At 36.2% G+C, this 15,073-nt stretch overlaps 1 protein-coding gene across 2 annotated transcripts; it reads right to left on the reverse strand.

The window, feature by feature from the left end:
- Window positions 1-2,856: 2,856 nt before the first annotated feature.
- agtr2 (angiotensin II receptor, type 2) lies at window positions 2,857-9,112 on the reverse strand. 2 transcript variants are annotated; one of them, XM_051110564.1, is made up of 3 exons: window positions 8,611-9,112; window positions 6,075-6,145; window positions 2,857-5,607 (listed from the first exon to the last, which is right to left on the reverse strand). In XM_051110564.1, exon 3 carries the CDS (start codon window positions 5,554-5,556, stop codon window positions 4,456-4,458), a length of 1,101 nt encoding a protein of 366 aa, XP_050966521.1. In that variant the 5' UTR covers window positions 5,557-5,607; window positions 6,075-6,145; window positions 8,611-9,112; the 3' UTR covers window positions 2,857-4,455. The 2 variants fall into 2 exon arrangements, with proteins under 2 accessions (XP_050966521.1, XP_050966520.1); XM_051110563.1 differs by lacking the exon at window positions 6,075-6,145 and having other exon boundaries at window positions 8,611-9,094.
- Window positions 9,113-15,073: the final 5,961 nt, after the last annotated feature.

The following is a 15,073-nucleotide window of genomic DNA, read 5'->3' on the forward strand; positions in this document are numbered from 1 at the left end:
TTGCAGGACTGTAATATGAAGAGTGTACAAAGTAACATATATCAGGGTTGCCAACTTTTATCTTCAGCTTGGAGTGAGATTGTTTTTTTGTTTTTTTTTTGTTTGTTTTGGAGTGGGGGTTGGGGGGTTGGGGGGGGGGTGACAATCTCGATTCCATATTTATTTGTTTCTATGTGTATATACTGTACATATAAGGGGATAAAATTCAGCCGAATGTCTTTTTAGCACAATTTTACACTCGGTTTAAATTCAGTATTTGCTTGCTTTCATTGTGTGTTATTAAAAAAGTATGTTATTAACTTTTTAAATTTCACATTTAAAAATATAGTGTTTAATCATTTCTAAATATTTATTCAAATGAAAAACTTGAATATGAATAATGAAAAATGAAAATGAATAACCTGCAATATTCTAGATACATGTATATTTAGTAAAGAGCCATACAGGTACCTAGTGGGTAAACCATGGCATTACAAATAAAAATGTTTTTTGTTTTTTTTCTGACCACAAAATGAATCTAATTTGCTTCTTTGCATTGGAATTTAAAACCCTTTTCTCTATTTAACCTTAAATACTACACTAATTGTAATATAAGTAATAGAAATAATATATATATATATAACTAAAATACAGAACATACATGGTCACATTCTAAGTAAGCAATACCTGAGGGTAACCCTTATGAAAATGAAAACATGATTTTATTATAGTAAAAGTGTAGTAATGTTTTTTGGTGCATTGATTACCATTTGTATAACCATAGTTTTACTACAAATACCATGGTTAAACTATGGTTAGTGTAGCAGGACTATGGTTAATTTGTGGTTACCATGGTTTAACTATAGTAAAAAAAAAAAAAAATTTTAATTTTTTTTTTTTTTTGTAATAAAACCATGTTTAATTTTCTCCATCACTCTCCAGGATAAAATTCTACTGTAAATGTTATCGACGTAAAAATCAATGCATAATATGCTGTAATGTTTGCCAAAAATGCTGCAAATACCTGTATATTGAAGCTGTCTTCTCTATCCTACTTAAACACATATACTGTCAACGCTGGTTTGTTTGCGGAGCTCCTTGAATCACGTGACGACGTGGTGGCGACGCCGGCGAGATCAAAGCTTGTCGCAGCACTGTTTTACAATGGCTCTGGCGTTAAAAGCGCTACATTTTACGATTTACATCACATTAAGTGCGCCAAAACGGTATTTATCGTTTGACTTTAGTATTAAAACTTACAACATCTGAAAGCTGACTTTGTTTAAAATCGCAAGCAGGTTTGCCAATTTGGCGTGAGATTTACATGGGCAGAGTGAGATCGTCAGACAGAGCCTGAAAGTGTGTGTCTCACGCCAAATGCGTGAGAGTTGGCAACCCTGAAAATTTAATATATTTAGCAACAGTGTTAAAGTACCACATAACAGGCACACAATGGTATCCACCTCATTTTTCAATGCAGAAGTAAGCCGTTTTCTGTCAATGAGCGAGACTTACGGTTCATTAGCCGCTATAGGGAAATAATAAGAACAACAAAGTTTAGTAAATGGTAAAACTGTTTGCACTACAAACCAGTGTGTTTATAATCAATATAATACGTTAAAATAATATGGTATGACACAGTTTGCAATATCGAGCAGCAAAACAAGCGGTTAAAACCATTAAATTTACAAATCGGCGCACCCACTTTTGCAGGAAAAATAAGGTGGGTAAACATGTCTGTTGGTACTATATATGTCACATGACTAAACATGCGTCATCGTTTTCAAAAGCATGTTTAAGTGCAAAAGCAATGTTTAAGTGCACTAATAGTAGGTCTGTGTGAGAATCACCAGTTCAGTGCTGTAGGGCACACGGTGATGGAATGGTTATCTCAGTTAATCTTTATTATGATCTGAACCTGAATCCTTTGCATCAACAGACCAGATTCTTAACTATTATGCAACAACCACCCCAGCTTCTCTTTTGCCTATATATCAACATTCTTCATCGTTCTAAAAACAGTCTCCCCCTGTATAATTCATCAACTGAAAATGTCCAAAATCTTAACCTTGTCTATATAAAGAAACTGAAATAGAAATAATTATTGGTAGATGAGAGCATTGATGTCTGATCATTTCTTTGACGTGAGGTTTAAAGAAGAACTTGCATTCTTAGAGGAATGATAAGTATTTAAATAACAAAGACAACAACAGGAATCCTGAAATGCAAAAAGGAACGTGAGAAAAATACATTACAGAGATTATAGGCTGTAATTACGCCTACAGGGAATGGCGGAACATAGAAAACTTGACTAATTCAGTAAAACGAGAAATATGTACTACACTACAGAACTATTGCTAAAACTCTCAGACAGAAGGAATCCTATCACTAGACTCTAAGCAGGTTCTTCCAGATTCCTGGAAAAACTGAAGAACTGTTGTTCATTACTACAGCTGGTGTTCAAAATGTTTTAGATGACCTTACATGACTTGAAAGGTGTGTTGAGCTATATTTGTTGTAGTCGAAGGTTGCGTTAACCGAAAATTATTAGTCATTGATGGAATTATTTCATAAGTGACGGAAAAATCTGAAGGCCGTCCATCACTTTGACAGATTACACTGAGGGTGATCTATTGTAACTTCTAACTGTAATTCCCACCCCTGTCCAGTTGGTGGTGAGTGCGCTCCAGTGTGGCAGCAGAGCACAGGATTCAGAACAAAAATGAAACTGTCAGGAATGTTTTCCTATGCATTTGATTGTGGAGAGGCGAGTATGCACAAGCTACAATGATCTATCACGCCACATTAAAGAGCACCAAAATGGTATTTATTGTTTGAATTTTCTAATGAAATTGACAGACAAAAGTAACACAAAGCTTAGCATATTGCGATTTATTGCATTGGAGGTGCACTATGTACTGTTCATACATCAATGGAAAACAGCATAGACCAAAAGACCCTGATTGGGATTTAAGAACCGATATTGGCTCATAAAAATGAGAATATATCAAAATCGCTGTCACTGCAGGGTGTGGTGTTGAACATGAAAAGTTACACAGTCTCGTCTGTTCATCTGTTCTCTTCAAGATAAATGCATAAGCCTATATCATCCTGTAGGTTCATAATTAAAAATTAAAATGTGAACAAAAAAAAAAAAAAAAAAAAAAAGCAATGAAATGTGTTATAATTAAAATATGAACATTAAAATGACAGGTAATAGATAATGATGGAATGACAGACAATGTTACAGTCTAACCTAACACCACCTCTGGCTCTAGTGTACATTAGCTCAAGAATCTACTCCTAAGATATGTAATGCAGCCCTATACAAAACAAGATGCCAATTCAAACAACGGCTGTCATGATAATGATAATGCCCATTTTCCACAAGTTGGTATGATTCTTTGGGGTCTTCATGAAATGTCTGTAACATACTTTGGTTAAAATTCCTTAATGGTCATGTAAAACACCTTAAGTTCACTTTTACATCTAACTACAAAACACCTGCATTGCTTATGAGACATTGCTGTCGCTACACCTGCTCGAGCACAGAGAAAATGGCGAACAATGTATAACTGGCACGAGGGTGGAAATATGCAAATACAGGACAGTCCGTAGGTGGTCGTGGGTGGGGCCAGAGCAGTATGACATCATACTGCTCAGAAAATCAAAACGGCAGTTTAGGTTTTTTGGGGATTTAAAAAGAAAGAACACCCTGAAAAAGTCCACACAGAAAGTCCACACACTGCTAAAACACATTTATATACAAACACCATGGAAAAGTGAATTTTGCATCTGATGTTCCCTTTAAGATGACAGTCTTATTCTCATCATATTGATTACAGACAGACAGATAGTAAATCACAGAACAAAACAGTAGTGTTGTATACTTGCAAACACCATTTATTGATGATGCTCCATTATAATTATAATTATAATTATAATTCAATTTACAATGATTTATAACAGCTTTTTAACAGCTCATGTTACATTTCTGTGACTTTTTATATTACAGTTTAAAGATAGAATTTCAGTCTGTCTGGCAGACATCAGCCATATGAAAGACATGATTAACACTGTCTAACATTTGAGTGTTATATACAACTGATATTTCCAATAATCCAAATATTGTCTGTACAGCTGTACTCAACATTTTTTAAATTTTTATTTATTTTATTTTTTTGATTATCTATGATTTGTGCAGAAAAATCAGCTAATTCCTCATCCTGGATAAAGTCAAAGCATAATATGTTGGCTATATTTCTACACACTGTTATGTAACAAAATGTTGTTTATAGACGCTGACGCTAATCACAACCACTTTGTACTAGAAATAAGGCACAGTGAAACAACAACAATATCTGAACTGATCATCATGAACAAGTGGCAGTCAATGGAAAAGCACTTGACTGATACTGACACGGTCCTCTGTAGTTACAATAATAATAATAATAATATGCAAAGGTTACAGCTTTACTAGATTCCACTACTCTGCTGCTCAAGAATCTCCATAGGCACAGTTTCTTTGAGGTCACTCAGTTTCCTGGAGAAGGAAGACAGTCTTGTACTGATAGAATCTCTTTTCTGCGTCAGCATATCCCCGTAAAACTGCCACAGCTTCTCTCGAAAGTGATTTCCCACAAAACAGTACAAGAAAGGGTTTATGGCAGAGTTGGAAAAGCCGAGTGAGAGAAAGAACGGCAGGAATTTATTAATCGCTTGAAGCACCCAACAATCCCATTTCACACCCAGCTCTTCCAGAGCTTCGAGGAACGCCAGCACATGGAACGGGAACCAGCAAAAGAAAAACGCCAATACCACAGCGACCACCATACGCAACACGTGGACCAGTCGGGTAGAGTCCTGCTCCAGGTAGCCTGGGGAGGCCAGAAGGTGGACGGCGATTCGGCTGTAGCATGTTGCAATGACTAAAAAAGGCAGGAAGAATCCAAGGGTGTTTTTTGCAAGTGTTAACCCGGCTCGCCAGTAGTTGGTGGGGAAATAAAAGACACAAGCCGTAATGTTGGTATCGGGGAAAGTGTGTATGTCACGGAACACAACTGTTGGCAACGTCATCAAAGCCGCCACGACCCAAATGATGCCGCTGACGCATCTGGCCTGATTTATGCTCCTACTGCTCTGAGAGTGCAGTGGGTAGACGATGGCGTGATATCGATCCACACTCATACAGGTGATGAAAAATATACTAGCGTAGACGTTTATCGTCACCAGACCCCCACACAGTTTACACATGACCTTCCCAAAAACCCAGTTGTATTCCAGCGAATAGGAAACAGCCCAGAATGGCAAAGAGCTCAAGAACAGCAAGTCCGACATGGCTAGATTCATCAGATACGTGTTGGCTACGGTCCTCCTGCCTGAACTGTGATACAACACGCACACCACCAGTATGTTACCAAGAAAACCTAGTAGGAAAATGAGGCTGTACAAAGCAGGGATCACTTTCTTCTGGTACTGCGAGGTTGAGGTCGGTATATAGTCACATGAGTTTGTCATATTATGGTCCAACAAAGACACATCGGGTTCAGTCAGGTTATGAGTGGATTCTGTTTCCATGGCGTCACTGTTGATTATGCAGGATGATTCCGAAACGGGAGTTCTGAAGTTCTGAAAAAAAAAAAATACACACAAAGAACTTTATGCGGTGATAGTGCAAGTATGTGAAGCAGAAATGATGAAACATGTTATTGTAGCCTTGGGATGAAATGCAAAATCATCTATCATACTCCATTTATCTTAAACCTTCACTAAAACGTCTCGATCTCTTCAAAAAGGAACATACAGGATTGTGAAACTCCTGACAATTTTGTCCAAAGGTGAAGAAAAAGTAATAAAATGGCTATAAATCACAGGCTGAATTTCACTGGTTGCCAGAAAAAATAAAAAATGACTAAATAGAAGTGAGAAAACATCTCTAGTGAGGTTAAAAAGTTTGTGAGATGATCCATAAAAATGTTTAAACTCTCCACGGACGCTTTGAATCCTATTTAAAGCGCTTGTCCCAGGGTAGACAGGTTTATTGTTTGTCTGTTACGAGCTATATAACAGAGAACAAAATCCCACCGTATACTGACCGTCGACAGTCCACTGGGACTGATGTTGCAGCATCCTCTCCTCTACATCTTGTCAGTGTGAGAAAGAGAATCTGTGAGTGTGAGAGAGAAATGTGAGAAAGCGAGTGCGTGTGCGCGTAGCCATAGCTCTGGTGAGTTTGGGTCCAGCGCAGATGTGTTTTATTGCTCTCAGTGGGCTGCGCGCAATACATCTGGTTACGGTTAACATAGGCGGGGGGCACGTGAAGATACTGGATTGGCTGGGAAGTCAGTTGTGGTGTTTGAGGGGGGCGTACAAATGGGATACAGTCCTGCTCCCCAGTAGTATACTGTACAATGCAAATACAATGCAAAATAGTAGCCCAGGCATTCTTTTCATATTTTTCCAATGAGCTCAGGTAATGTATGCAAAATTGGACAACATAACCACAAAGGTTGTGAAACAACTATCACGATATCTAAGTAACAAAAATATCAAATTCTTTAGCAACACATTTGGAAGTTTGAAGTTTTTATTTAGAGGTAAATGTAGTTACACTACCAGTCAAAAGTTTTTGTACAGTATGATTTTTAATGTTTTTTTAAAGAAGTCTTTTCTGCTCATCAAGCCTGCATTTATTTGATCCAAAGTACAGCAAAAACAGTAACATTTTGAAATATTTTTACTATTTAAAACAACTGTTTTCTACTTGAATATATTTTAAAATGGTATTTATTTCTGTGATTTCAAAGCTGATTTTTAGCATCATTACTCAAGTCACATGATCCTTCAGAAATCATTAAACATATTGTGATTTTCTGCTCAAAAACATGTATTATTGTTATTATTATTATGTTGAAAACAGCTGAGGACATTTTTTCAGGTTTCTTTGATGAATAGGTGGTTTAGGAAAAACAGCTTTTATCTGAAATAGAATTTTTTTTTTGTCTTAATCATCACTTTTGATCAGTTTAAAGCATTCTTGCTAAATAAAATTACTAATTTCTATTACTTGTTTCCTCCACCCCCAAAAAGTTATACTGACTTCAAACTTTATGAATGGTATAGTGTATAATGTTACAAAAGCATTTTGAAATAAATGCTGATCTTTGGATCTTTTTTATTCATTAAAGAATCCTGAAAAAAAACTCACTTAACTGTTTTAAATATTGATAAAAATTAATAGTAATAATAATAATAATAAATGTTTCTTGAACAGCAAATCAGCATATTAGAATGATTTCTGAAGGATCATGTGACACTGAAGACTGGAGTAATGATGCTGAAAATCACAGCTTTGATCACAGGAATAAATTACATTAACATAATTTAAATAAAAAGCAGTTTTTCTAAATAGTAAAAATATTTCACAATATTACTGTTTTTGCTGTACTGGATGAAATAAATGCAGGCTTGTTCAGCAGAAGAGACTTCTTTAAAAACATTTCAAAAACTTCAAAAACTTTTGACTGGTAGTGTATGTTAAGGCTTATTAAATCTAAACTGCAAATAAAAGATTGGAAATATCTGGCAAACCTTAAGTTTTAGGTAGCACTTTAGTTTAAGGACCAATCCTCGCTATTAAGTATATTAAATTGCTAGCATATTGGTGGTTTATAAGTACTTATAAAGCACATATTAATGCCTTGTTCTGCATGACTATATTTTAAATCCCTCAAGCATCAAATTAGGAGTTTACTAAAGCAAAAGTTATATATATAACTGTTAGTTAATAGTGAGTCTTCAAACTAAGTGAGACCATGTTGAATATTTTAGGAATCTGCTTTCTCTCCCTGTGTTGAACTACATGTACAAATTCCTCATCATTCAAATCTAACTGTCATGGTAATTCATTTATGAAGATTAACATTATACACTCTAAGCCCTAAATAACATTCACAGCTGTTGAAAACAATCCCAGCCATATTTCAAATGTTGCACATGTTCTTAATCAGAACACTACGGCTGTCAAGTTAACACACCGTTTCTGTTTAAGTCATTGGAAAAGCTTGTATTTATCTAATATAGTAAATGAAAAAGATGCATATTCAGATGTATATAACCACTGAAAGTATCTAAACTACTTCCCTCATATTTGGTTCATATCTCATTTGACATGTCTTATAGCTTTGGAGAAACAGCAAAGTCCAAAACTACCCAGAATTATTCTGTTCTCTTTGAAAAAAATTACATTTAAACTCACAATTCTATCTAGTGTCAGCTAACTGTCTGGAAGCGCATGTGCAATTAAAGTAAGATCTGGCTTTTTCATTTCTAATACACTGCAGAAAAGGAAAGGAATAACGTGCAAGACAATGTAACAAGAACAATACTTTAGACTGTGCTGACGTTGTTTTCGTTTCAATAGTTTTTAGACTTTATTACTGGAATTATATAAAGGGGATGAAATTTTGCATCATTAATGTATCTCCTTACACATTTTACAGCTATGCTTCTAATTTCAGATGTGGGATCTTAAGTTAACATAAAAAAAAACATCTTGAAAGAAAAAAAAAAACAATTATGTTCAAAACTCAGTAAAAAAAAATGACCGTAACACTCCGCAGCTCAGCATACCTTTCAGTTTCCGGTGCAAAGTTAGCGAAGTCTTCAGTCTCCGAGGTGTCGCTAAACCCCTGGCACACGTTTCACGCTGAAAACTGAGCCAAAGAAAGCTTGCTTAGCCCCCAGCAGACTTTTCCATTTTGGAAGTGGAGACGATTCTCTGCGTGTGTAAGTATTTGAGGGAGTAAACAGCCAACCAGATGTAGGATTTGCTAAAATATTTTTACGTTCACATTCGTCCACTGGGAAAAGGAGGGTGGAGATGGATGTTGAGAGAGAGAGAGAGAGAGAGGAGGTGAAAGTGTTCTTTTCCTTTTAGTAAATGCCTGCATTCACTTTAAATGCATCTGTCCAGCAACTCTGTGTGAGAAAGTGAGAGAGAGAGACATGATGGCAAACATATCCAGGAGGAAGCACTCCAGCATTACACACACACCCCTAACAAACTAAACAAAAATGCTACAGTAGTGGTTATTGTGTAGTGTTTATATGTGCTGGACTAATGTTTCATCATCTTTCACAAATGTCGTTGCATCTCTCTCTTCTTTCTTATGTAAATTTCCTGCATTCCTTCTAAATGACCGTTGGTCACTGGTCTCCCAAGAGTTTTGGGTTCTGCCTCCAACTGTCGAGTATGAATCGTGTCCTCTATCAAACATTTTACCCAGAGTGTGAAACCAGATAAGCTTCTTAAAACACAGGAAATTGAGAGACGTCAGAGGCTCCCCATTCACTCAGCTCTCTAGTTACCATGGAGACGACCCCACGAGAGACCCCTCAGAGGTCACGGGCAGATGTGTTCTAACAATTTCATAACAAGAGAGATAATGATGTCTCAAATGAGCGTGGCTAAGATAACCGAAATTTGGCCAATTACGGATGACATTACACAGAAGCGTGCGTGTGTTTATAAACCGATTTTCATCCAAACAACTGAAGGGACAGAACATACTGTTTCTTCTACTGCTTTTGAGTTTTTTAGTGCCTGTAAACACTTTCTTTAATAAAACTTTGAAAACAATGTTGCAACAAAGGCTTTCTGGTGGGGTTGCATGCTTAGAGCTATTGTTGAAATTGGGGTGTCTCCCGAACCTGCTGGCTCAAATTCAGCCTCTGTTGTGAAGAAATACTAGAAACTAGGCCGCGATTGATTCAAAAGGGACTCTGGAATGCTGCTGTTGCCAATAAACTCTAGAATTCCAGCTGAGCTGATTCGTTTGGTATGGACATACTAAGCTATAACTTAACATGATTGGAGGCTGTAGGGGGGGCACAATGTGCAGCTGTGGCTACTTAAAATTACAACTTCAGCAGAAGTGTAGCTCATGTAACTGACATCACAGATGAACAGCAGCTGTTTTTATAGAGAAAATGGAATTTAAATCACATACACTGTTAACTTTAAAGTTGAAAAAACATATTCAGTGACCAGTTAAACTCCCCTCGTAGCATTCATTATTGTGCACACAGTAGCTTAGTTTCATTTTATTACTTCACTCATCCATGACCTGATATTTATATTGATAACCCAGAGGATGACAAGCTTGTTTACTTTAGCCGCGTTTAGCCGCTAAACTTCCTAACTACCACGTTATTAGGAAAGGCGATCACAAAGATTCATAAAAAACGCTTACACTCACTTCTGCTGTAAGTGAAGCTGGATCACGAATGATTCGCGTGAACATAGACGGATATATGTAGATCGGGAGGCACATTCCCTTCACAAACAAATGTAATCTACTTCATCTTCAGTGGCTCAAATGTCGGGAGTAAATGACGACCACTATGTTCATTATTACATTCAGCAACACAACACCTCAATCGCTCAATCTGAGATATTCTTGTCTAACTTGCATCCCTGCTTCGGCATCGAAACAAGGAAAGTTACTGGACTGTGACTGGTCTGAGGTAAGAGCTCATGTCAATCAACTATCATGGGAGCGGCCTCTGATGGTGTGATGGCACACCGACAGGCATCTGAGAACGGCTCGATTTGAAAAAGGGGATATTATTTTTACAGATTGCACCGCATGGATTTTTATCATTATAGGGTAGATTTGTACATACACTGCCAACACACATTAATGTTCAAACAACAAGAAAAAGTGAAGTTGGCCCCTTTAAAGCAACTTAAAAATGCCTGTCACAGTTTGTTTTCTGGTGTATTAATGTGTTGTTTCTAATTGTGACAACGTGACATCCATTGTACACGTACTCAAATCCATATCCATCCTCTGTCACAGAAACATTTCCCTCTTCTCAAACATTTCCTTCTGCCATCCATCAAGAGAGAGAGAACTAACAAATCTTCATTATTCAGTCATTCAGTCATAAGACAAAGTAAGGAACGTGAGAAATTATAAATGAACACTCAAAATTGATGGAGGAAGGAAGGAAAAAAGAAAGACAAACAATGACATGTTTGAAGTCAATAATAATTTCATGTCTTTGTTTTTTCTTGATTTGGTTTAGATTAATGTCACATGCAGTTAGCCACATGTTAGAAATAATTACTTCAGAACAACAGCTGTAAATTAGAATTAGAATTTTTTTTTTTTTTTTTTTTGTGAATATTGTTCACAGATGGCACAAATGTTGTAAAAAAATGATTTGGATGGACTATAGACGTTTTTTCCTGAATGCAGAAGTCATGCTGACTCTTAACCGGAAGGATGCTTTGTATTTTCCGGTCTCCTGTGTTTCTAGTCAAATTAGTGTATCTCCAGGTTGATAATTTCATTTTAAACCTATTAAAATGTTTTTTAAAAGCACATTGCTCCATAGCACCATCACTTTCAATGTCACAATGACTGTCATTTGTCAGTGCCTCACTCCTCAAAGTTTAATGAGTGTGTAGATGACTCGAAGCTGCCAACTGTTCAGAAACTTTTGAGTGTATTCATTCTGACAGAAAATGCAGTTCTGCCTTGATGTGTTTTGTTTGTACGGTTTGTACAAGCTTTTATCTTGTGGCTAGCTATGTTTCTTTTGGCCAAGCTCACTTATATAGCTAGGTTGTCCTCGCTGAGTGTGTTCATTTGTAAAGTGGTTCTCAGTTTTCCACTGGTCATAGTGGACAAGTACGTCACAGTGTCCTGTCTTTTAAGAATTTGAATTTATTTTGTTTAGGTTTACTATTAAGTGTTTATTATTAAGTGTTTAACTTGTGTTTCCGTTTGGTCTGGTCTGATTACTGTATGTTCACATGTGAGTTAACAGATGTTAAAGGAAATTCTGGACAGAATGGGCTCAGATCTTGTTATTACAAAGCTTTATGGGTTTTGTGCCCCTGCACTCAAAATCTTACTTTTGTGTTTATTTGAAAAACTGACACTTGCATTAAAGCATTATGATTTTGTGTCAAGGCTTATGGAATAAGCTGCACATACTGTGATATATATATATATATATATATAACTCAATTCTGCATGATACCTACATGCTAAATTAATTATGTATTATTCCATAACCATTCAGTAAAAGGAACCGTTTCACAGTGTTTACAGTTAAAGGAAGATTTCAGTCCACAAAAAAAAAAAAAAAAAAAAAAAAAAAAAATATTCAGCACATTTTGTAATCATTTACTCACCCACAAGTCATTTCTTTCTTCGGTTTGCAATAACACAACTGACTTTTAATATTAAATTACTTTTTTCACTGGAAAAACATTGTGACTGTAATTGCAAGACCACTACAGAGAATTCAATTTTCACCATAAAAACACTAAATCTGAGGAATGCAAAATGACACATGTACATATTACATTGGGATGAGAAAGAGCAGTATTCTCAGGCTGTGAAAATTCCTGCTAAATACTCATAAAATGAACATAATACACTCAGTATGATTTGGAAATGTCAACTCAAATATAGTGAGCCAGTGAATCTTATTGAATGTGAAAACATCCTGGCTCATTGGAATGAGCAATGGGTTTTAATCTGGCTGTAAAAGCTTTAAGAAAGTTAAACATTTTAAAGTACAAATTTTAAAATTCAAAATAAAAAATTATAACAGCACAAACTTTTTGGCATCCTTTCAATAGGTTTACATTTTGACATAAAAAGCCAGTCTAAAAATAATCAAATGACTGATTAAATAAATTATTTAAAAAATGATGTGAAACATGACATCAAATTAAATCTTCAAAATAAATACAGATTATAGAGACCGCAAGAAATGCGAAGTGACAGAGAGGGGCTGAGAACATACAGGATATTTACATCCGGAACAAAACACTCAAAATCCCAAGCTGCGTTTCTTCTCCCCACTGGGCAGTGAAATGCCTGTGTGCGTGAGAACATGTAGAACTAATATATGATCGCTTTGTTTTGTTCAGTCATACAGCACTATATGAGCCCTCCAGTAAAAGTACATTTTACCACAGCATAACGTCATGATTCAGCACAACCAGATCATAAATGTAGATTGTCCAATGTGCCTACTAAAAAAAAAGGACAGACATAACGTCCTAAACACATTCTGTTCCCTGTCAACTAGCATCAGCGCCTCTCCCCAGTGACTGACAGAAGAACTCAAGAGAGAAAGGAAGAGAGAAGGGAGGAAGAGGAAGGGTCACAGAAGGGACAGGATGCTGGTTTGGGGGAGAGTCTGAAGGGATAAATTAGGAGCCAGCCTCAATGTACAGAGAGAATAAGTCACAAACCACCATCCCAGCCTCGGGTCTTACCCTAAACACACTAATAATAGACTTCAGTGTGTGAGAATGTGTTTGGCGGCATGTGTTTGTGTTGTAGGCAAGAAAAAAAGCCTAAAGCAAATTGTTGTGGAGCAAGCACACACAATCTTCACTTGTCATTAAACGTGTACTGTAATTTGACAAATATGTGATTTGATTTGATCTGACATAACCACATCAAATAAACATATACAAAGCTGAAAAATCATTTCTGATTAGTCTTTCTGTGTTCATTTATCATCTTACCTCAGGCTGGCAGTTCATCAGTCAGGCTACAGACTGGAGGCTTCTCTGCTTTTCTGTGGTTTTAAATATTATAAAAGAAAAAATACTGAAATATTTTGTGTCATTCGACAGATTTTCAGTGTCAATTCATTTGCTGACCTTTTAATTCGTTGGCATGTCTTAGATCCATCTGATGTAATATTCCATACAGAAAAAAATGGAATATTACATAATGGTTTTAAACTCTATCCACCTTGTTCTTTAATTAGGAAGTAAGCCTATGGATGAGACTTCCGGTTCATTAGCTGCTATAGGGAAATGACGAGAAGAATAACAACGTGCAGTAAACGGTAAAACTGTTTGCACTACAAACCAGTGTGTTCATAATTAAGACAATACATTAAAACAGTATGGTAAGACACAACAATTTGCCATGTCAAACAGCAAAACAAGTTGTTTTGTACAGCTAAAAACAGCTGGATGCGATGAGACCGAAAACCTCCCACATAAAACGCCCACTCTAACAGGCGGAAAAGGGTGGTAAATAAATTAAAAAACAAACAACAACAAAAAGGCCTTTTTTCAACTATACATTGAACATAATTGATATATATTTTCTAATGCTACACAAAAAAAAGTAAATAAAAAACAATACAAGCACTGGTTATGAATCAAACTAAAGGAGAGAACAAACTGTATCAACATTAAAACATGGAACATTCATTTCTTTTATGGATGAATTTGAGCTAATGCATCCCAATTATATTGCTCTGTGTGGTAAGAGTTAAGTAATTGTTATGCTTGGGTTATTTAGAACAATAACTACAGTGGAAGTCGTTTCCAATAATTGATACCTTCAAATGAATGTCTGACATCATCACACGCTGAACATATTAGAACTTCCAGAAAACAGGTATCACATTACTATCACTGGAACAACCGAGAAGAGGGAATAAATGGTTCAAAGGTGATGACAAGCATAGAAAAAATGGAACATAAGATCCTTATACTCATTACACAGAGACACTGACAGCTAAATTAAACAGGACGACTCATGTTCCCTGTTCTTAATGTTTTACGATGACGAGTCTGACTCTGTACTGCCTCCTGCTGTCCTGTAACAAAAAGAAAAACAAAACAAAAAAACAAAAGCAAGTCTGACAGTGTGGAAGACTGCAGCTGTCAATTCTGTCACTGTCTAATACTAAAATAAATGAAGCAAATAACTTGTCTCAGTATGTGTAATGTTTTGCGTAGTCAAGCTACTACAGTCTTCATATGCCTGTCGATAATATATTCACGACACATCATCAATCGGCCACACTGGCGGCACTGAATGTAAACAATGGCACGAAACCGAACAAAACTCACCTATTTTGCTGATTATGGTTGCTGAAAATGGTCAATTATCGTAATGTTTTGGGCTGTACTAATCGTTCGGACCGGGAAAAACATTTGGAGTACTACAGACTGCCAAAAGTTATAACAAATCAAGAAGAAAAGTACAAAAAAAAAAAACTGTCTGAGGAACAAAAGGCCTTTGTGGTTGGCCAA

The sequence above is a fragment of the Labeo rohita genome, chromosome 5, assembly GCF_022985175.1.
Source record: "Labeo rohita strain BAU-BD-2019 chromosome 5, IGBB_LRoh.1.0, whole genome shotgun sequence".
Taxonomy (NCBI): domain Eukaryota; kingdom Metazoa; phylum Chordata; class Actinopteri; order Cypriniformes; family Cyprinidae; genus Labeo; species Labeo rohita.